We start from the raw sequence: 20,353 nt of genomic DNA on the forward strand, positions 1-20,353 counted from the left end.
ATAGTCACCTGCACACACAGATATCCCCTAAAATAGCTAAAACTAAAAACTACTTCCAAAAACATTCAGCTTTGATATTAATGAGTTTTTTGGGTTCATTGAGAACATGGTTGTTGTTCGATAATAAAATTATTCCTCAAAAATACAACTTGCCTAATAATTCTGCACTCCCTGTATAAGGAGGAGGTTGTTATCACTGGCAGGAATCATTTACTGTATGCTTGACACCTCTACTGTCTGTTTCCTATGCAAATAATTTCACAACCTTACAGCTTCATTAACGACCCAGTCAACCTCCCTGCTCTCGCAGAAAAGCCATAGTGAAATGTGATGTTTATTCATGTTATAAATACAGGATTGTCCTCTATCATGAGACGGAGGACTAGAAGATGAGTCTGGTAACAATTGTAGGTTAAAACGATGCCTTTCATATGCTGCCTGTTTTGGAAGACATAAGGATGAAAGTTTACCCAAAATGCACTTTTTAAAGTTCTCTCCATTGTATTATCAGAAAACCGCTCAAACACCCAGACTTGTTTCTGTTCTTCTGTGTCACAGACATTAAACTGGTGGAGGTTTTCTATTCAAACTGTGATATATGCCCTAATATTGATGCTGAGTGTTGGAATCATTGTTAACAAGAACTAGAATTTGGGCTTGGACTGTGACGCAGAGTAAAGTGAATTTGGTAAATTGACTGGTACTTATACTACGCCTTTCTACTCAACTTGAGCACTTGAAGTGTTTTTGATTCGATTGTGTTATGATCCCTGAGTGGTGGACGCAGGTTTTTTATGGTTCCTTTCTGAGGAGGACTCATGTTTGTGTTTTTTACAGAACTGTGAACCTTAACAATACTTGTGTTTAATTATTCCTCCCTGAGGGAATCTCTACAGTCTGTCATTTATGTCTTATATTTTATGTTATCTTTCTGTTTCTGTTTCTGTTGGGGTTTTTTTTTAATGCTTTCCATGGTTCTTCATGGTTAATTTTCTAGCTTTGCAGTTTTGGTATACACACATTACTTTTAGTTACTGATGACTTTGTGGAGTTTGCTTTCAGTTCCCATCCCATCCTTTCCATCCCTCCATCAGTCTCTTCTCTGTTTGTCTTTCACTTTGCTTCTGTGTGATTCTGTCTTCCCCTGTGTTTTGTTGTGTCTTATTTCCTGTTTTATTTCGGTAGCTGTTGGTTTCCTGTAACTTGTCTGGTTTTACTTCCTCCCGCTTGTTGTCTTCATTGTCTTCAGCTATGTTTACTTACACTCCTAGTTGTATTTCAGTCATTACTTCTTGTATGCATATATCACCTGAGCCTTTCTGCTCTGTTGTGTTATCCATTTAACAGTATCTCTAGCTATGTTGTGCCCGTGTTTCCTGAGCTTGTGCTCCATGTGATTTCTGAATATGTGTATTCCTTGGCATTGCTACTTGTGTAATTTTGGATTTGTACTTATCAGCATTAAATACGTGCCTCTCTTGACTTCTGTCTTTTGCGTCCTGCTCTTGTCTTCTCAAATTTGACAGCTGACTATGGTATAAAAGGAAATTAAATGTAGGCTATTTTTCAGCTTTGAACACTTAATTTGGATGTTTCCCATGCTTATTAAATTACTCAAATACTAAAAAGTAATTTAAACTGTTAATATGTGTAGTATGAAGATCACCTTTTGTACAGCTACATTAAATGCATTAAATTAATAAAAGGTGAGACAGCATTTATTTAATTGTTATAGCTATGAAAGTGTATGCTTTGTAATTTAGTATTTTTTGGATTCAAAAAGGGAGAAGTTGTATCAATAGTGTTTGCATAGATGTGGTATATAAGCTTTTTTCTGCTGTAAGAAATAATGACTCCATAAGTCTCAATTTTTTTTACATACTAAATAAAACTTTTTCAAACTAAACTTTAAGAAATTTTAATAAAAGCTGAAATTTTATATATCTATATCTACATCTATCTATCTATCTTGTAAGTCTGTAGGCTTATAATTTGTATTTTATTAGGGCTTAAAAGGGAGAAACTAATGACTGTACCGTCATTGGGGGCTGATAGGAAATCTTTAAAAGCTTTATATACCGGGTTGATTAGGTCAGTATTGGATTATGGGTGTATAGTATATAATTCTGCTGCCAGAACAAGTCTTCGTAAGTTGGATAGTATCCAATATCAAGCGTTAAGACTTTGCTCAGGTGCATTCAAAACAACATCTGCAGCAGCACTGCAGGTTGAAATGGGGGAAATGCCATTACAAATAAGAAGAGAGCAACTGACATTGAATTACTGGGCAAGTTTACAAGGACATGGTCACGGACATGGTCACGATCATCCAACGAAAACTGTTTTCCAACCATGCTGGGAAAAAGAGAAAATGCAATTGAAGAGCTTTGGGTGGACAGTGGGACAGAACGCAGCTGAACTTAACACCCCTCTCCTTGGTCTTTTTCTTTAACAATGTGAAATCCACTACTGCGTCAGGGAGCATCCATGGTGGTATTGCAGGCAACGGTACTGTTTGACTTATTTTTATCTTGTCCAGATTATCTTAAATTCGCATACAGTGCAGGAATATATTAATCAGTATTATAGTTATGTCAAAATCTACACAGATGCATCAAAGAATACAGCCAACCAGAGTGGGATAGCCTTTATAGTTCCTGAATTTAATATCAAGGTGGGGAGAAGGATCAGTGACGATTTGTCAGTATACACAGGTGAAATGGTTTCCATATTGTTAGCAGTCCAGTGGATTGAGGAAACGAAACCACTAAGATCTGTGGTGTGCTCAGACTCGAGCTCATCACTGGCCAGCTTGCAAGACAGCCACTCAGACTGCAGACCTGACATTCTGATAGAGATCCAGCAAACATTGTTCAGACTTGTTATGATGGGGCTTGTGGTCACATTCTTATGGGTACCGGCGCATCATGGAGTTAAAGGAAATGAAATGGCAGATAGGACAGCAAAAGTCGCAACAAGGAGACCATTGATAGATGTGGTTATTAGTGTGAGTAGGACGGAGCTCAAGAGCAGAATACGATACAAAATGAAGGAAAGGTGGCAAAAGCAATGGGAGGAGGAGAGGAAAGGGCGATGGTTGTACAACATCCAAAGGAAAGTGGGGGGAAATGAGAAGTACAGGACGAAACAGGAGAGAGGAGACGATTATATCTCGACTGAGATTTGGACACACTGGCTTAAATAGCACATTATTTTTAATAGGTAAACACTGTACAGGGGAGTGTGACTGCAGTAGGGAACAGGAAACAATAGAACATGTTTTATTGCATTGTCAGAAGTATGATATGGAGAGGAGACAGCTGATCAAAAAGCTGGATGATATGAAAGTGAAGTTGGACTTGTTTGATTTATTTCGCATGAGCTCTATGAGTAAAAGTTATCAGGCTGTATTTTGGTTTTTAAGACAGACCCATTTGTTCGGAAGAATTTGAATATTTTCTTTTCTTTTAATTTATTTATTTATTTGTTTAATTATTTATTTTTTGTCATTTTGGTCCACACTCCACAGCAGTTGGTGGCGGTAATGCACCATTTTGCTGTTTGCCAACCGCCAATAAACCCTATACAGAAGAAGAAGACTGTACCGTCATTGGGAGAAAGTGAAGTCACTCGTGAATGGATTTCAAATGTAAATAAAGGAAGTCTCGGGCGATCTCGCGACGTCTGCTGTTTACTTTGTCGCGTCCTCCTCTTTCCTGCGTTATAAAAGCATAGCGTGTGCACACCTCGCTGTTCACCTGATTTGATCGCTGGCTGAAAATGGACGCTCTCACCGTGCTGCCATCCAGCTTTGGATATGTCATCTTCACGTTCCTGTACAGCTGGATCATGCTGGGCTATTTGGCAGTTAAGGTTGGGGGAGCCAGAAAGAAGTACGACGTGAAAGTAAGTGAAAAACTAATATTGCACGCTCTGAAGTGATTTTTATTTGCATCTCGGGCTTATTTCACGCATGCTTGCTGTTTATTCTGCAGTATCCCACCATGTACAGCGACAAGCATCAAGTCTTTAACTGCATCCAGAGAGCGCATCAGAACACCCTGGAAGTGTACCCTCAGTGGCTGGTTTTCCAGACCATCGCAGCTCTTGTTTACCCGGTACGTTTTATCATATACACTTAATCAGTCTTCACTACTAAGTTTTTTGTTTTATGCATTTATTGTCTTGGTGTTAGTGCAGTGGGTCAGGGGCCGAGCAGGAACACGCCCTCGTGATCTTTGGCATGAATTTTCCAGATAACAGTCAAGTTCAAACGTTAGTGTCAGAGTGAATAAGCAGATTTTCCTCGATCACAGGGGTGTGTCCAGGACTTTTTTGTCTCTGTGGTGGATTGGGGGTGCGCAGTAAAACAGAAGATATGATCATAAATAAATAAACAGAGTTTATAAAATATAAATCTAACAATGTTAATTAGGTTAAAAATCTGGGATATCTCACTACAGATCACATAAGAACGGTTTACGATATATAGATAGCATGCAAATATCCTGTTAGGCAGGTTTCATGTATGTGCAGAGAGCGGGATGATCCTTGGAGGAAAGCAAGTTTACAGAAAGTTTTGGTCGATAATGAGATGTCAGTGAGGAAGCGAAATGTTTGTAGCTGCTGAAGTGAGCACAATTAAAGCTGTCAGAAGAAATGTATTTGCAGGCTCAATGCTTTTGAAAAACAGATTATTGTGGCAGATTATTAAATATAAAAAATTGAGTGCACATATCATCAGACTCATCTGTGGAGTGGAGACTCTGGTAGAGCACTCTCTCTCTTTTCTTTTCTTTTTAGGAAAAAAATCTGTCCATATGCTTGGATTGTTACTTTATTTGATAACTGTTTATTAGTAATGATCCAGGCCAAAGACCAGCGGTTATTGAAAGACCTCATTGAACCTGTTAGAGCCCCTGATACCTGTGAGAGTGCATGAGACAAGAAGGCATTTAGACACTTATGACAGGAGGAGGAGTGTTTGAACATGAGATAAATGACCTCAAATAAACAAATAGAAGTGGTCTTTATGCATGTTCATGGACACAAATCACCATATATTTATAGGATGGTTTTCCAGACAAAGCAGTGAAATGTTGAAATACCAACATGAGACGACTTCAGCACATGTAGCGATTGTTATTTTAACCAAAATTGCGATCTTTTTCTGACCTTGACCCGGTAGCTTTTAATGCCTTAACATACCCAATGAAGGCATTTTTAATCAATAGTATAAAAAAGGGCAGCACAGTGGCTTGGTGGTTAACACTGTTGCCTTATAGCAAGAAGGTCTTTCTGTGTGGAGTTTACATGTTCTCCGCGTGTTTCCCCAGGGCCTCCGATTTCCTGCCACAGTCCAAAGACATGCGCTTAGTGGGGTACGGCTAATAGGTGATTCTAAATTGCTCTTGTGAATGTAAGTGAAAATGGTTGTCTGTCCCTCTGCGATAGACTGGCAGGGTGTACCCTGCCTCTCACCCTGTGACCCTGATAAGGATAAACAGAAGAGAAAGGATGGGATATAAAAATAAAATGATATGAATGCAGTGTGTGAATCTGTGGTGTGTAGGATCCACACTGGATAATTATTGATTCATTAATGTGTACTTGTGTTTAATATTGCAGGTGGAAGTAATTGTACTTTATATTCTGCAGGATGGTCATATCTTTAATAATTCATTATATTTTAGGAGATTTATGTTTTATAATGTGCTGAAAGTACCACAACAGGAATATTTAAATAAAGTAAAAGTACTTTAAATCTATATTTAAGTTAAATTCATGAGTAATGTAATGATTCTGTGTGTACTGTATCTCAGCGGCTTTGGTGAGGGGCAGTTGTGCCCTCATCTGGACACTCTCCTGACTTTCTCCATTCTTTCTAACTCTCACTCTGTATTTGTGTGTGCTTCCAACCAGCTGTCAGCATCTGTCCTGGGGGTTATTTGGGTGACCAGCAGGTTTTCCTATGCCTGGGGCTACTACACAGGAGGTAAGACTGAAATTAAGTGAATGGAGTCATGATACGTAAGATTTATACACTCACGTTATTATTTTACTGATAAATACAAAGTTATGTTAGTATTAACCCCTAATCAATACCACAACCAGTAATGTCTGCACTGGTGTTTGCTAAGCTTGGACAAACAACCCCATTAATCACACCTGTAAGATTTAACTCGCCGTATTCTGCCCAAAAAAATAATAATATGCATGACATGGCAGTTTGACAGATGTTCAAAGCTGAAGTCCAGGTGCTGCACAAGTTACAGCCCAGTGATAGTCTAAGCAGTTTTATTGCTCAGTATCTACGTTGTTTAATCATTTACATTTGATAACATATGGGTGAAAGGTTACTAAGCTGAGAAGTCAAAGATCTGCATTATTAATGGAAGCAAAAAATGTAAATGATCATGTGTTGAGAACTTCAGAGAAGACAGAAAAGTTTAGCCTCGTTTTCTTCATATAATCCTGCTTTGATCAATGTTTGCTTTGTCCTTTTCATTGCAGATCCAGCCAAGAGGATGAACGGTGCCTACGGCTACATTGGCTACTTCGGAGTCATCATTCTCTCCATATCTGTTGCCCTGCAGCTGCTCGGCTTCCTCTAAGATGACTGTCATCTTGTGTTTGCCCATCTGACTGAAGAATCTGCTCATTTATAGTGAACAATATTGCATTTTAACAAAACCATGCTATAAACTGTCTGTATACCACTTAAAACCTTTTTTTATGAACCACTAACCTGATATTCTGATATTTTTGTGACTATATACTCCATGTAATCAAAATTCTGCAATAGTCATCAATAAAGTAGATGCTGTCTGATGGTGCAGCCTTAAATGGATTCTGCGTGCACTCAGGTAGTACAGATTATGGTCACCGAGAGGGTCAGAGGCAGCAGGGCTAAAGAGCCTGTCATGTGACTCGCACATGAGGTATCAGGCGCAAATCCCCCATCTGTTCAAGCCTATAGTGAGTGGCTTCTAGAAGATCTACATCCTGAGAAACAAGGCAAGAAAATACTGTAGAAATCTGTTTTCTTTCACATCTGATACACAAAAAGTGTGAACTTTATCCAGTTTTTGAACTGAACCCCTTTATTAGTATCAATCCAAACATGCTACTGTGGAAACAAAATAAATTTCAGTCACTTCTGCCTTCCTTCTCTTGTTTATCATTATCTTTTCAATATTTAAATAGCATTTACATCTCTGTTAAGAATTTGCTTATTTTTACTCATTCCTGTGTCATTATCCGTCTCTGCTGTGTGTGGAAATTTCATCATTTTCTTTGGAAAAACTTAAGTTTTTAAGTGTAAACTTAAGTGTAAAGTTTCCACAAAAAGGCAGTTTTGTGTATTCAGTACTACTTTAATATTAAACATAGTCTAGGGGCCAAAGCCAGCCTGTAAGATCCGATCCAGCCTACTGCATGGCTATGGAAAACAAGAAAATTCTAAGGATCATTGGACTTACAGCCTTCATGCTGACCTAAGATATAACCAATTACCTGCTATACTACACCAAGGTCAGCCCAAGATAATAATTTCCTGTTTTTTCACTACTGTAGATAGAAATGTCTTTTTTTTATGTGAATTAACACAGAAAATGTTTTTTTTAATTGACAGGGAATAAGTCCAGGTGATGAGCTGGTGGGGTGTTTTCTTTCATTTTGCACACTAAAAGCTAAATAAAGCTTCTTTTTTTTGTCTATGTTAAAATGTTACAGCCCAAATAGTTGCACAGAGGGGTTCCTTTAATGTATAAAAACTGAGATATATTATTGGAAGTTAAGACATGTCAGGGGTTAAATGCATTGATTATGTGTTACTGGATTTAGTGGTCCCGGCCATGTAACCTCCTGAGACTCAAGCTTTTGAAATGCATTTTTAATTTCTAGACATTTGTGATGAGTTTAAAGTGGTAAATATAACAATTAAGCATAATCTATATAATATAAAATAAAGCATAAAAATACATTTTTTAAAAGTATGTCCTCATGCAGAGATTATAAGTTTATGTTATAATAAAATACAATAAAGTTGCCATAGTTTAACAAAATGTAAGATACTTTGTTCAACAGACAGGAGCAGAGAAAGCGAAATGTTATATTCTCATATGATGACGTGAGGTTTCAGGAGGTTAATTTGGGAATGAAAGAAGACAAAGGATGAAAGAAATAAGATGTACTTAATTTATCCCAAAATCTGAGAAACTAGTGTGTTACAGTCACCAAAACACGAAAAAATTGTCTCTCAATAACACAAATTTAACCATCTCAGAAAGATTAACCCCCCCACAACAATCACAAAATAAGGAGCTCAGTTAAATAAAGATAAAAGAAGTGAAGAGTTCAATAAACCCAAATCAAAATATACAACAAGGAGATTAATGAGTGAAATATATAAGGTCATTCTATATATGATTCCAATGTTTTATTGGCATAAGATGTACTTTATTCCAATAATAAATAAAGTACATCTATATATGATTCCAACGTTGGAATCATATATAGCATCACTGTGATTTTAAAAAGGATAGTCAGAGGAATAAAGAGTGGGAGATCTGTGTGACACAAGGAAAAAAGTAGGATTAACTGTTTTATTGGAATCCGGTAAAATAAGCCTAACAGGATATTGTTTTCTTTCTTTGTTTTGTATAAATAAAATAATAATAATTATATGCCTAGAACTCTGAATCTGAATTCTTTTGCAATTAATTGTTTAAATCAGAAATGTGGACAGAAATGTAAAGTATTTTATTATATTAGAATAAAGAGCCAGAATTCTACTTATATGTCACATATATATATTGATTATTATCATATCATATAATTCCCTTATATTATTAATAGCATATAAGTGTGCCAAATGTACGGCCCAGTAACAGTAATTGGTCCTCCAGAGGATCCTGTTCAGCTTGCTCAATAGCTGTGCAAAGAGTAATGAACAGTGTTCTTCAGTAAAATGCGCACGTACTGTAGAGATGTGATGCCAGCGTTATTTCAGAAACACTAGTGTCATTAATGAGTCATTAAATGGGAAAATGTGAACCCTTTTATATTAATTGCACTTATTTAGAAAGCTACTATGCAATAATTTTACTGGTCAGGAGTAACTGGAATTAGAAAGGAGAGATGTTTACAAATTCACACTTTATCCGTTGCTCCTGAAGGCAACAAGATCAACAGCGTCTTTGATCGAAAAGGGTGTGGGTTAACTGCGCATGTGCATGACGAACCTCTGTCGGAAGCAAAGTCGGGTTTGTCCAAAGGTTTCACACATCAAAAAGCGAGAATAAAAGGTAGGAATTCCTTTGAAAATGGCACGAGGAACGGGTAACACTGTCGGGATGTGTGTTTCTATCCGTTCCCACCGCTGTCGTTTGGCTCGTGGTATTTTTTCAGCGACTTCGTAGCGAGAAGAAACCTTCAAGGAAATGTTTGCTAGTACCAAAGCGATGAACAAAAGAAAGCGACAGTGCAGGTTTTTAATCAAACACACGAGCATTGTTTGAGTTTCTAAAGCTTACACCTGCTCTTATCATCCCCTTAGGGGCTTAATGGATATTGCAGGTGGCGATTAAACGGGATAAATGTGGAGTTACAGTATTGTTGGTGTTTGTGCGCGAGCATGAGCCTACTGTACGGCGCCTGCGCACTGGTGGATTTTTGTGTCAGATTTCAGTCCACTTTTCTGACTTCGCTTATTGATTATTGGAAATAAACATAATCAACAGCTGTTTTTCATATTGCCTGCACTTACATTATTGGAGTCAGGAATACACCTGGCTGGCTTTGGAAAGTGTGATGTCATCATTTATTTAAACTTTAATAAATCAGCTGTTCCTCCTGTACACAATGGGGTGGAAATTTTACTGAGACACCTTTTCCTTACTACATTCAGTGACCTATTTTTACTGTTTTAAGAGTCACATAAGGAGTCAGCTGTGTCATTGTTGTTATGCAGTCTCCAGACGGTGGCCTCCAGGGACGCTGTAATAGTCTAGTAGCTGTGGTAATAGCCAGAGCGTTGATGTTCAGTTATTGAACGTAAAGTAGACGGCTTAGCATCATTATTTGAGTAGGTTTCCACCAGTCCTGAGGTTCAGGACAAATCCAGAGTACGTGTGTCCTCCACACCTCCATCAAAAGTCAAAGCTGAAATCTACTCCCGGACAAGCTACTGTTGTGTCCGGTGTTATTTGTGTATTCTTTTCAGTTGTATACATTTTTTTTTTACCAATTTCTTTATTTTGCTATTTGTATTTTATTTTATTATACTGAACATTTAAAAAAAATTATATTACTGTTTTCCCCCCTTTTCCCCCCTCTTGACCTCCTTAATTTAATACATTTATTTACTATTTAACAAACAGTTTTAGCCTGTTGTCTTTTAGAGTTTTTCTTTTCTGAACTTTTTAAATTTTTTATAGTCAGTGTATATATTCTATAAAAATATATATTTTTGATTAAATTGAATTATTTTATTTTGATTTTTGCTTATTCACCTTCTCATTGTATTATATTCAGCTTTTTAAGGTTTTACTTGATTTGATTTTTAACAGATTTTTATGTATAATATTTATATTATGTATTGATTTTTAATTTTCTTTTCTTGAGCTATTCTACACAATATCAGCTTTTTGTGTTAGGCTATGTTTAATTTTTTGGCTCCTCAGCTGAGGACTTTCCCAATTTTTGAGTTAAATACATTGTTTATGTTTTTTATTTCGATCTTGACATGCATTGAATAATATAGAGGTTATTAATAAAAAGATATGTTATTTGTATTTTTCAGACAGTTTAAACTGAGCTGCCTGTTCTCTTAATTCAAATCCTGACTTAGACCTACGTTTACTTTTTTCCAGAGTCATGTCGGGATTTCTGGACGGGATCCGGTGCGGAGACTGTGAGTGTAATGTGGACTGGGGAGAGCGAAGGAACACAATTGCCTCTATAGCTGCTGGAGTCCTGGTATTTCCATTGATTTCTTCAAGACAATAAAGGCATATATATATATATCTGTATAGAAGATTTTACATATTTACATAACCGGGGGATGTTGTTTTTGCAGTTTTTCACCGGCTGGTGGATCATCATTGATGCAGCAGTGAAATACCCGGCAGAGGATGAATTTCATCATGCATATCACACCTGTGGAGTCATCGCTACCGTGGCCTTTCTCATGTAAGACAGCCTGCAGCTGTTTGGTGTTTCTGAAGCTTTAAAGCTCAACCTGCAGGTTTTCCAAATCACATGCGTACTGTAACAGAGGAAGTAGATCTGATATCACATGACCTTAAAAAAAAACAACAACAGCAATTTAGTCACGTAATTACTGGGAGTCGAGGTTGTTGCCCCTTTCTGTTTTCAAAGGTGGCCTGATTGATGACCCTGTCTAAGGTGACACTGATACCACTTTTGATCTTTTTATTCAGACACATTTGTTAACATGTGAGTTAAATTTACACCTGTCAGTCATGTGAAAAGTCTCAATAGCTAAATGAATGTGAAGAGAGACAACTTCAGCTTCATAGTGTGGATTTAGAGATATCTCCAAAACAGGAAGTCTGGAACCGGTTCTTTTTTATCTTTACTGTGTCACAAAAATTTAAAAAGGGAATGCCCAGAATTTACAATTTTTTTGAATGCAGCATATTTTAGTTCAGCAATTTAACATGAGCAAAGCAAAATCCAAATAAAATAATAATAAATACATGAACAAACTCTACTCTGAGATAATGCTGATTTCTACTGCTGGTGTTGAGATGAGGGAGATAGAGGAAAACATCCGCATCCTGGCCACTGACACCGGTCTGTGCCGATACAATCCAAGAGGAGTGCAGATAAAAGTTCTCCAATTCCTCCGTGATTATAAACCAGCACAGCAAAAAATAAGAAGGGAAAAAGACGCTAATTCTAAATCATAAGTCCACAGTGTTTCTGCTTTTTTACACAGTGCCTGCTTGGTGCTCTCACACACACAGAGGGTGCAAAGGTGCACTGTGATCATAACAATGCTCCTGGAATCTGGGTGAAAAAGTCAGGCATGAGGGTCATTACATTACTGAAACTACATTTTCTTACTCACTGTATTGATTACATTTATTCTTGATTATATTCTGATTAGAATTAAGCATGACTTAGTTCTCTGTATCACTGCAACCATAAAAAGGCTGAATGTTAAGTCCTCTTATTCCACTTTTGGATGAAGATAAGCCCAGGGATCTCAGTCTCTTTGACACCCCCTCCTTGAGACTGGCTCGTGTCATGGTGGTTAAGACAGGGGAGTCCACTTCCTCAGCAGTGAGCAGATGTTGCAAGGCCAATCAGCTGGTCCCCAGTTCTGGGGTCCAGGAGGGCCCTGAGTTGGCTCAGGAACCTCAGCGGTCACCATCACTCTTCTCGTGCTCCTGCTCTTCCACCTACTTGTTTTTCCTGATCTTCTATGTCCTCATCGACTTGGATGTTTTTGTAGCAACTTCCCTCATAGTAATCGTACTCTCACTCCCAGCTGGATGTTTGAATGGTGGCAGGTTTGGTCCAGCAAAAGTAAAACGGCTATTAGGCAGATGTGTAGAGGTGATTTGGTGCCCATCAGGATAGTAAACTCCATCAGTATCCCTGCAGATTCCAGATACAGCAGATCTCTGCACTATCTTGGCTTTAGATTCCAGCTCAAAAAAGGTGGCTACTGGGACTGTAGGACTAAACTGGCAATCCATATCCAAGACGATCCCCCACGCCCTGTGGTGTTGGAGTTTATCTTTGTGGCACAATGTGCACTGTAAGGCTGAAGTGACACTTCAGTGATACTTGGCGCTATGAGCATCTGTTCCACACTGGATGCACCTCCTGCCCCCTCGGAGCGGTCCTTTTCGGGGTGTGTTAGTTGTGTTTTTGACCATGGTTCCTTCATCAGCAGACAGTAGTGATATAATCCTGTTCTGTGAGAAGGCAGATCAAAATGTCCCAGGAGTTTCTTCCATAACCTGTTATAAGCTCCTCGGAGGTGCTGTTTTCCCTCCTCCTCATGTCCGAGGTCATCACTAATGCATTAATGACAAAACTTCTCTCCCCCTGAAGCTTTACTGTGTGTAACCCGTGTAACTACACATGCCACTGGTTGTGCCGTGTTTGCATGCTGTTCCTAAATATTTACTTTTTCTTTAACACAAGGTTGTACTCTCATCAAAATAATCACTCTTGCTTATTTCTTTATGACTGCTAGTCTTAACACTGCCTTTCAGGCTAAATCCTCTTCAGCACAGCCACATGTGTACGTATTTATTAACCATTTCCATCCTTTTCTCTGGCGTGTGGTGGTAGCTCTGCTGTATTCTCTTGTGTATACGCTTCTGGGGTCACCCCTTGCCTGGAGGTTTAATTTTCCCTATTCCTCGATCCCGAGAAAGAGTTTCTTTGTTACATCATCCAATTTATTTCATGCTTTTTCCAGCATCTTCTCTCTCTTTGTTATAAACCTTGTAAAAGAAGACTCTCAACTTCATGTTGAAACACAGCTCTGTACTTTTTTCCTCTCTGACCTTGGATCGTCGTCACAGCACTTTCTTAGTCTCTATTCAGCTTCTCTGTTTTTCCTAACTCGCTTTCACAAAACACACAAAAGCACATATGTTTCGAGTCCAAGCCAATATAAGTGCTTCAAATATTGAGGAATTTTGTCCCAAAATAAGGTTTAAAACCTTTTTTTTTCCTGCAAGATGTATTTCCACCACTCCTCTGCACAGTTTCATAACGTTATACACTCCATAACGTACACGTCCATGTTATTGATGCATTAAGTCAAGGAAGAGTTTAAAAAGTACTTTTACACACAAGCACCTGATCAGGTTTAATCAGTTTGAGGTGTTTTTAGAGTCCTGTGAGTCCTTCTTGTGAAACGTCCTCAGAAAGATCTCAAACATTTAGTGGGTTTGTGTTGATTTTTTTTTTTTCCCAACACTTTGTTAATCATAGTGAAATCTCTGTGCACACAGTGCTGTAACCGTCAGTCCGATACATGCGGTTCAGCTGTAGAGTTGTTATTTTTTGTAAAAAAGACAGACTTTGACCCTCATCAAGTCAGAAAGCAGCCTCATCTTCAAGACGGGACTTGACAGTACCCATGTGTGGCACTCTGAGAACCGTGGAGGACTTTGGCGCTGGCTGATTAAGGAATTTTTCATTTGCATGTAATAAACACATTTGTACAACACAGAGTTAACTGGCCTGGATAGTGTTTATAAATAACTTTTCTGCTCTGACAGTTATTAGTTGATGTTACTTTTTTCTTAAAGGTTTGGGATGTAACAGATGAAGATTCTGTATTCTGCTTTTTTCCCTTTTAGGATAAATGCTGTTTCAAATGGCCAAGTGAGAGGAGACAGCTACAGCGAAGGCTGCATGGGACAGACAGGTGTGTGTCTGATGTGATGACGACAGATTGTCTATTTTCATTTAGCTATTTATTTATTTCATGTCTCAGATCTGCTTTCTACTGTTCTTGTAGCGTGTATCTGCGCATGCAGTAAAACACAGTGTGGTAAACGAAGCTCGACGCCATGTCACTCAGTGTCCCGCCCTTTCTTATCTTTTACTTGCAGGTGCTCGAGTGTGGCTCTTTATTGGCTTCATGCTGGCTTTTGGCTCCCTCATCGCCTCCATGTGGATTCTCTTTGGAGGATTTGTAGTGCCCCGTGAGTCCACTTTATCTGCTTAGCACTTTTCCACTTGGCCCAAGTGTTCAGCTGTGTTTTTAACTGTAGAAACTTTGGACTGGGAACTTCGGTTACTGTTTCTGATCATAAAATTTAAACTGGGCCGGTTCAACAACAGTGAGCGACAATGAGTGCAGCAAATCTAATTGTTTCATGGCAGTTACTAAAGACTGACCACACACATCCACAAACCGACACGCACTCATCATATGACACCGGCACGAGGCAGCTCTTACTGTGCAAACAGGAAACGTCCATTAATAGTCAACACCTGTAGACCCTTTTTTTTTTTCATTATAATTTGTATTTCCAGTTGGAGTCATATTTTCATGTAGTGACGTGCAGAGGCAAAGCTACAAACAAAAGTGTCCCTGTCTAAAAACCTTTAGATCTAATTGTATTTATAAACAGCATAACTGTGGTCATATTAGTCCAGGTACCTGGACTGATCTATGTTTAGTTGTTTGTTCGCAGCCGTTTCATAACACAGCTATGAAATGTGTATTTAAAAAAAGAAAGGCATGCGTTTGCTTTCTTTAATGTGGTAATGTGAATAACATTTGTCGCTTGGTTAGAGACGGTCTGAGTGAATCAGCGTCGTCTGCGGTGCGACATGTGTTAATCTGGCAGATAACGTTCACGCATCAGTGTTTGCTGGGTGAAAATGAGGCTGTTTAGAGGGATTTTTGCTGCAGTAAGGAACTCTTGGATCAAAGCTGTGACGGCGTGATGCTGTAACTGACTCCGTAAACCTGTTGCGTCTTTTGCAGAGAAGGCCACTGTGTACCCTGGAATTGCTGTTTTCTTCCAAAATGCCTTCATTTTCTTCGGGTGAGTTGTTGAGTCCTCTTCCTCTCGTCCGTTTCAGGACAATGAAAACATTTCGCTCATCTTATCGTTTTCCTCTTCAGGGGTTTGGTGTTCAAGTTTGGTCGTACAGAGGATCTCTGGCAGTAATGAACTCTGCGTGTCTCTTCATGTCCACAGTTGTACACTCTGCTTTCTATAATGTATGAGACTGTATGCTTCAGTGGGTATTCACTTTATATATAAACTATTTCCTTTTTTTTAGCCTTCAGATTAACATGTTTAATTTATCTGATTTGCTGTATAAAAGCTAAATCATAATTAAGCACAAATCTTCATAGATTTCTTTAAAGTTTGAATATTTTCCAATGTGGCACGTCTATTTGCACTCAGACTCTGTAGCCATGTTGTTAAAATGGTTTACTTATGCATAAAAACAATTGTGTATTTTGGGAGCTTTATGACACTAAACTGTCTCCATCTCCTTTGTTTTATGGCATCCCTTAATTTGACCTGCCTGCCAAGTGGACGTTCCATAAATCGTTATGGTACAAAATATTAACTGAGACGGATGTTTCGTAGATGTGTACACATACGTGTTTCATTGAATGTAAACATGTGGGGTTGTTTGTAATTTTCCAGGAATAACACTATATCAGCTCTGAAAGTTTGGAGTAATCCAGATTTATTGTTGAGTTTCAGTTAGCCCACAGTGCTGACCTGAGGCAGACAGAGGTTTCACATCTGTAGGGTGTCCTTTCAGTGCTGCGACTTTGTATTTAAATGCAACATCTGTCCGTTCAGCTTGTGTAACACCCAGAGCATCAGGGCAGTGTTTCACAGCCATGGCAGCAATAAAAACATACTGAGCAGTAAATCAGTCTGACACTCCTCACTCCTGATTTTTATCCTCCTTTTTTTTTTCCCCTCACACAAAATATATATCCCACTACATTATTTTATAAAAGTCAGGAGAGAGAGTGTGAAATTACATACAGGCGTCTTCGTCTTCTTATTTGCGCACAACGAGATGAGAAAACTGCAAAAACATGAAAACATTTTGTCTGTTTAAGGTTTTGTGAAGGTTTTAAAGTTCAGCATGGTGGAAAATATGTCAGAAATATCTTCAGACTTTAATTATTGAAAGGGAAGCATTAAAGAAGATGACTGCATACCTCCCAGAAGGCTTGATCATCGAAGCATTTATTGTACTGGGGCGGTCTCCAAAACTTCAACCTGATAAGGAGCCCTTCAAACAAGGAGATGAAACTTATAAAGAAGACGGTACACTGACTGTACCTGCTGCTGGAATAGAGGTTAAGGCATACCTGTAAGGATTCCTAGCGTCACACTCAGAGCGATGGTGATGAGGAGACTACAGATGTGAAATACAGCAAACCGGATCGCTCTGTCAGAAGAAGAAAGAAAAACAAATAATTAAGCAGGGTGTTCCTTCTTTTACGTGTTGCAGTTCAACATCACGGGATCGTTTCATTCTTACACTGTGTGATCATCTGAGTCTTTGATCTGCAGGACAAGATGCGCGAGCCATCCCAGTAGACCAGGAAGTGCATGACTGCTTAAGATAGCACATGTGTCATGGCACTGGAATGCCAGCAGCATGTGGATCTGCGAAATAAGTTAACAGCTGAGTTTTATCATACAGACTGTGCAAACGTGAGGCAAATGTCCACGTGTAGGAGGGGGTGAAGAAAACCTTAAGATACTGGAATCCAACGGATGATATTATGGCAGCAGCAAAGCCGATTATCATGGCTTCCCAAGGATGACGAACTGCTGACATGGAGACGCCGACAGCGACGCCACCAGCGAGGATGCAGGACTGCAGGTGGATCTGAAAGAAGATCAGACTTTTAGGTGCTTCACATGATGAAGAAGCTGAGCTTGCACTATTAATTTTAATATACACCAAAGTTCGTTTAAATTAAGCCCACTTTTTTTTTTAATAAGTAAAAAAAATGTTTCCCTTTCATTAAAAACCAAAACCTCTTTGGAGGCCAGCAAAAGTTTGTGAATAACATAAACTTCATTTTTGTCATATTTTAGGAGGTTTCTATGTTAACGCAGCCAGAACATTAAAAACAACTTATGGCTTTAAAGTGTATTTAGGTGCTGATAATTGCAGTCCTCATTTTTTAAATAAAATACTGATAAAAATAATATTCTACATCAGTCACTTTATTAGGTACGCCTGTTCAACTGCTCAGTAATGCAAATAAATCAGCTAATCACATGGCAGCAGTTTAGTGCATTCAAGCATGCAGACACGGTCATTCAAACAGAAAGGGGATTCCCACTAGTTGAAAATGCTTTGAAAGGCAGTACAGTAACTCAAATATCACTCGTTACAACAAAGGTGTGCACAAGAGCGTCTCGGAATGCATAACACGTGGAACCTTGAAGCAGATGGTTTTACCAGCAGCAGAAGATCACACCAGGTGCCAGGAGACTGAGACTACAGTCCACACAGGCTAATTAAAAGTAGGCAACAGAAGTCTGGTATTTCTGCTGTGATGGTAGCGTCTGAATTTGGAGTAAATGGCATGAAAGCATGGATCCATGCTGCCTTGTGTCAAGAGTTCAGGCTCCTGCTGGTGTAACGGTGTGGGGATATTTTCTTGTCACACTCTCAGTGCCAACTAAGAATCTTTTAAATGGCACAGCCTGCCTGACTGTTGTTGCTGACCATGTCCACCCCTTTATGATCACAACTTGCACATCTAAAACCGGTTTCTTGAGCATGCCGATGAGTTCACTGAACTCAAATGGTCTCCAAAAAATATCTCTGAAGAATGTTTCCAGCACCTTGATGAATCTGTGCCACGAAGAATTAAGACAGCTTATAAAGGAAAATGTGGTCCAACCTGACATTAGCAAGGTGTATCTAATAAAGTGGCAGATGCGGGCATTTTCCCATTAAACTATTCATAAAACCCCTTCCTGTGGGGATAGTTTAAATGTGAAGAAAAGCAGTGTTTTCAGCTGTTCAGAGAGAGTAGAAATGGGAAAAAAAAAAGCTAAAATGAAAGAAGATAAACTGATAGATCTTTAATGTCGCTTTAAGCCAACAGCTGCTACCATACGTCTCTCTTTCTAGCAGAGATGCCTACAGGTAGCAAGGATTAGTCTAAAGAGCAGCACAGCATTTGATCCACTGCATTTATTTTAAAGCTTTAGTTTTAAAGCAAAATGAGCAAAAACAGTTAGCTGTATTCAAGCTGACTTTTTGTGGGCCAGCAAAAGTCTGTCTACTGGCACAGAGGGGAGGTTTTATGCTGACATTGCACATAAAGTCCCATAATAATGTGCAAACATATCAAGTGTCATACCAGGTTTAGTTTTCCCTTGGGGTTGGAGAGCACAGACACCGCAGCTGCTGTCACAGCACTAACGGCCAGGGCCAGGTAGGTGCTGCACACGGCTCCTAGCTTCCTTCCAGGAGGCCAATCATCCACGAGGACAGAGTTAAAACTGGGCCAAAACATCCAGAGGAAAACAGTCCCTGGAGAGGAGAGACAGATTCAGGTGTACACAGATTCACTAGAGTGGAAAATAGCCACATGATGCAGCAGATATCTGGTAAAGCTGTTACCTAACATGGAGAACAATCCCATCTTTGTGTCAAATTTCTCCTTTTCAAATCGCCGCTCTGAGCCTTTACGGTAAAGTATCCCTGTCAGCATGAGTCCAAACAAGGACCCAAAGATGTGAAGCATCATGATGCTGATCAGAAGCTGGGTCTAGAAGGACCAGAAAAACATCAGCAGCAGCATATCGATGTGAATACACTTCATCTAAAGATATGATATCAGGGTGAAACGTGGGCTCACGTTCAGGAGAAGCTGCAGAAGCCATTTGTTTAAGATGAACCCTGACACCTCGAGCAGTCCAATAAGGATGAGTTGGACTGGGTTGGTCTTCCCCAGCACAGCTCCAATTGAAATGAGGGCTGACGCAGTGCACATCTCAGCAACTACCAAGCTACAGCAGACAAGTTCCAGTTAAATTTATTTATATAAGCTGCTTTAGAGAAAATTATCTGGACCAACCGTCTCCTCCCACCTTTTGAGATCTATCCTGAGCCTTCCCCTGTCGTACAAGGACTCCACACCGTTCAGTATGAGGGCCCACTGGGTGGCCATGGCAGCCACAAGGAGGTTGAACCCAGAGCCACTGAAACCATGGCGCACGAGAAAAGTGCCCAAAAAGCCAAAGCCTAGAATGACTATCACATTCACATCCTGGAACTCTGAAAAAGAAGAAGAGAAGGCACAAAATATAAACAGTTACAGCTGAATTTTAGCTGAGGACACAACACATTTACTCACGGGCTTATCAATGACCAACAAACGGCAGCTCCTCCCCACACTCTTGGACTGAAGTGTGTTTATTTCGCACACTAAAGCATGCACATGAAGTTAGTTTAAAAGATAGTTCCTTCATAAATTAGCTAATCAATTAAACACGAACTCTCCATCTTTAACCTCATCTGACCCCCCTTTCAAGCTCACAAAAATAAAACTCACCTGGGTAACATTTGCTGAAGTCATCAGCGTTTCCATTTCTTTCGATTTCAGTGTAAAAAGCAAATACGATGATAAACCCAGTCTGCAGGAAAAGCAGCAAGGGTGCCAGACGAGAGCGCAGGCTTGGTGCGTACTGAGGAGGCATTGGAGATGTTTCCTGCACAACTTCTCTTCACACTGAGGCTCAGACAAACGGGCGCAACCCCACAGCACGCAGCTTCTCCTCTTTATCAGCTGCTGCGCATGAAAGCGTCTTGGCAAGACAGCATGAGC

The 20,353-nt window shown here is 39.3% G+C and overlaps 3 protein-coding genes across 3 annotated transcripts; 2 read left to right on the forward strand and 1 right to left on the reverse strand.

Annotated features, from left to right (window-relative positions):
* The first annotated feature begins 3,646 nt into the window (after nt 1-3,646).
* On the forward strand, nt 3,647-7,167 carry mgst3b (microsomal glutathione S-transferase 3b). The gene is made up of 4 exons (XM_031728103.2): nt 3,647-3,906; nt 3,996-4,118; nt 5,923-5,995; nt 6,514-7,167. Exons 1-4 carry the CDS (start codon nt 3,781-3,783, stop codon nt 6,612-6,614), a joined length of 423 nt encoding a protein of 140 aa, XP_031583963.1. The 5' UTR covers nt 3,647-3,780; the 3' UTR covers nt 6,615-7,167.
* A 2,007-nt stretch (nt 7,168-9,174) lies between these two features.
* On the forward strand, nt 9,175-16,200 carry tmem50a (transmembrane protein 50A). Its single transcript, XM_031728107.2, has 7 exons — nt 9,175-9,308; nt 10,875-10,980; nt 11,081-11,193; nt 14,358-14,425; nt 14,613-14,705; nt 15,497-15,557; nt 15,638-16,200. Exons 2-7 carry the CDS (start codon nt 10,879-10,881, stop codon nt 15,681-15,683), a joined length of 483 nt encoding a protein of 160 aa, XP_031583967.1. The 5' UTR covers nt 9,175-9,308; nt 10,875-10,878; the 3' UTR covers nt 15,684-16,200.
* A 1-nt stretch (nt 16,201) lies between these two features.
* rhd (Rh blood group, D antigen) lies at nt 16,202-20,321 on the reverse strand. Its single transcript, XM_031728106.2, has 10 exons — nt 20,081-20,321; nt 19,617-19,803; nt 19,385-19,535; nt 19,147-19,294; nt 18,884-19,056; nt 17,251-17,388; nt 17,035-17,162; nt 16,862-16,941; nt 16,709-16,782; nt 16,202-16,572 (listed from the first exon to the last, which is right to left on the reverse strand). Exons 1-10 carry the CDS (start codon nt 20,223-20,225, stop codon nt 16,546-16,548), a joined length of 1,251 nt encoding a protein of 416 aa, XP_031583966.1. The 5' UTR covers nt 20,226-20,321; the 3' UTR covers nt 16,202-16,545.
* Nucleotides 20,322-20,353: the final 32 nt, after the last annotated feature.

This window comes from Oreochromis aureus, linkage group 19, assembly GCF_013358895.1.
Source record: "Oreochromis aureus strain Israel breed Guangdong linkage group 19, ZZ_aureus, whole genome shotgun sequence".
Lineage (NCBI taxonomy): Eukaryota > Metazoa > Chordata > Actinopteri > Cichliformes > Cichlidae > Oreochromis > Oreochromis aureus.

Bases quoted from the DNA above. Each gene is read 5' to 3' on its own strand.
- tmem50a (XM_031728107.2), top strand. From the start codon at position 10,879: ATGTCGGGATTTCTGGACGGGATCCGGTGCGGAGACTGTGAGTGTAAT. The intron at 10,981-11,080 runs GTATTTCCATTG...TTGTTTTTGCAG, and splicing joins CTATAGCTGCTGGAGTCCTG to TTTTTCACCGGCTGGTGGAT. The intron at 15,558-15,637 runs GTGAGTTGTTGA...TTTCCTCTTCAG, and splicing joins AATGCCTTCATTTTCTTCGG to GGGTTTGGTGTTCAAGTTTG.
- mgst3b (XM_031728103.2), top strand. From the start codon at position 3,781: ATGGACGCTCTCACCGTGCTGCCATCCAGCTTTGGATATGTCATCTTC. The intron at 3,907-3,995 runs GTAAGTGAAAAA...TTTATTCTGCAG, and splicing joins GAAAGAAGTACGACGTGAAA to TATCCCACCATGTACAGCGA. The intron at 5,996-6,513 runs GTAAGACTGAAA...TTTTCATTGCAG, and splicing joins CTGGGGCTACTACACAGGAG to ATCCAGCCAAGAGGATGAAC.
- rhd (XM_031728106.2), bottom strand. From the start codon at position 20,225: ATGCCTCCTCAGTACGCACCAAGCCTGCGCTCTCGTCTGGCACCCTTG. The intron at 19,536-19,616 runs GTGGGAGGAGAC...TGTCTGCTGTAG, and splicing joins CTCAGGATAGATCTCAAAAG to CTTGGTAGTTGCTGAGATGT. The intron at 16,783-16,861 runs GTATGCCTTAAC...CCTTGTTTGAAG, and splicing joins GACGCTAGGAATCCTTACAG to GGCTCCTTATCAGGTTGAAG.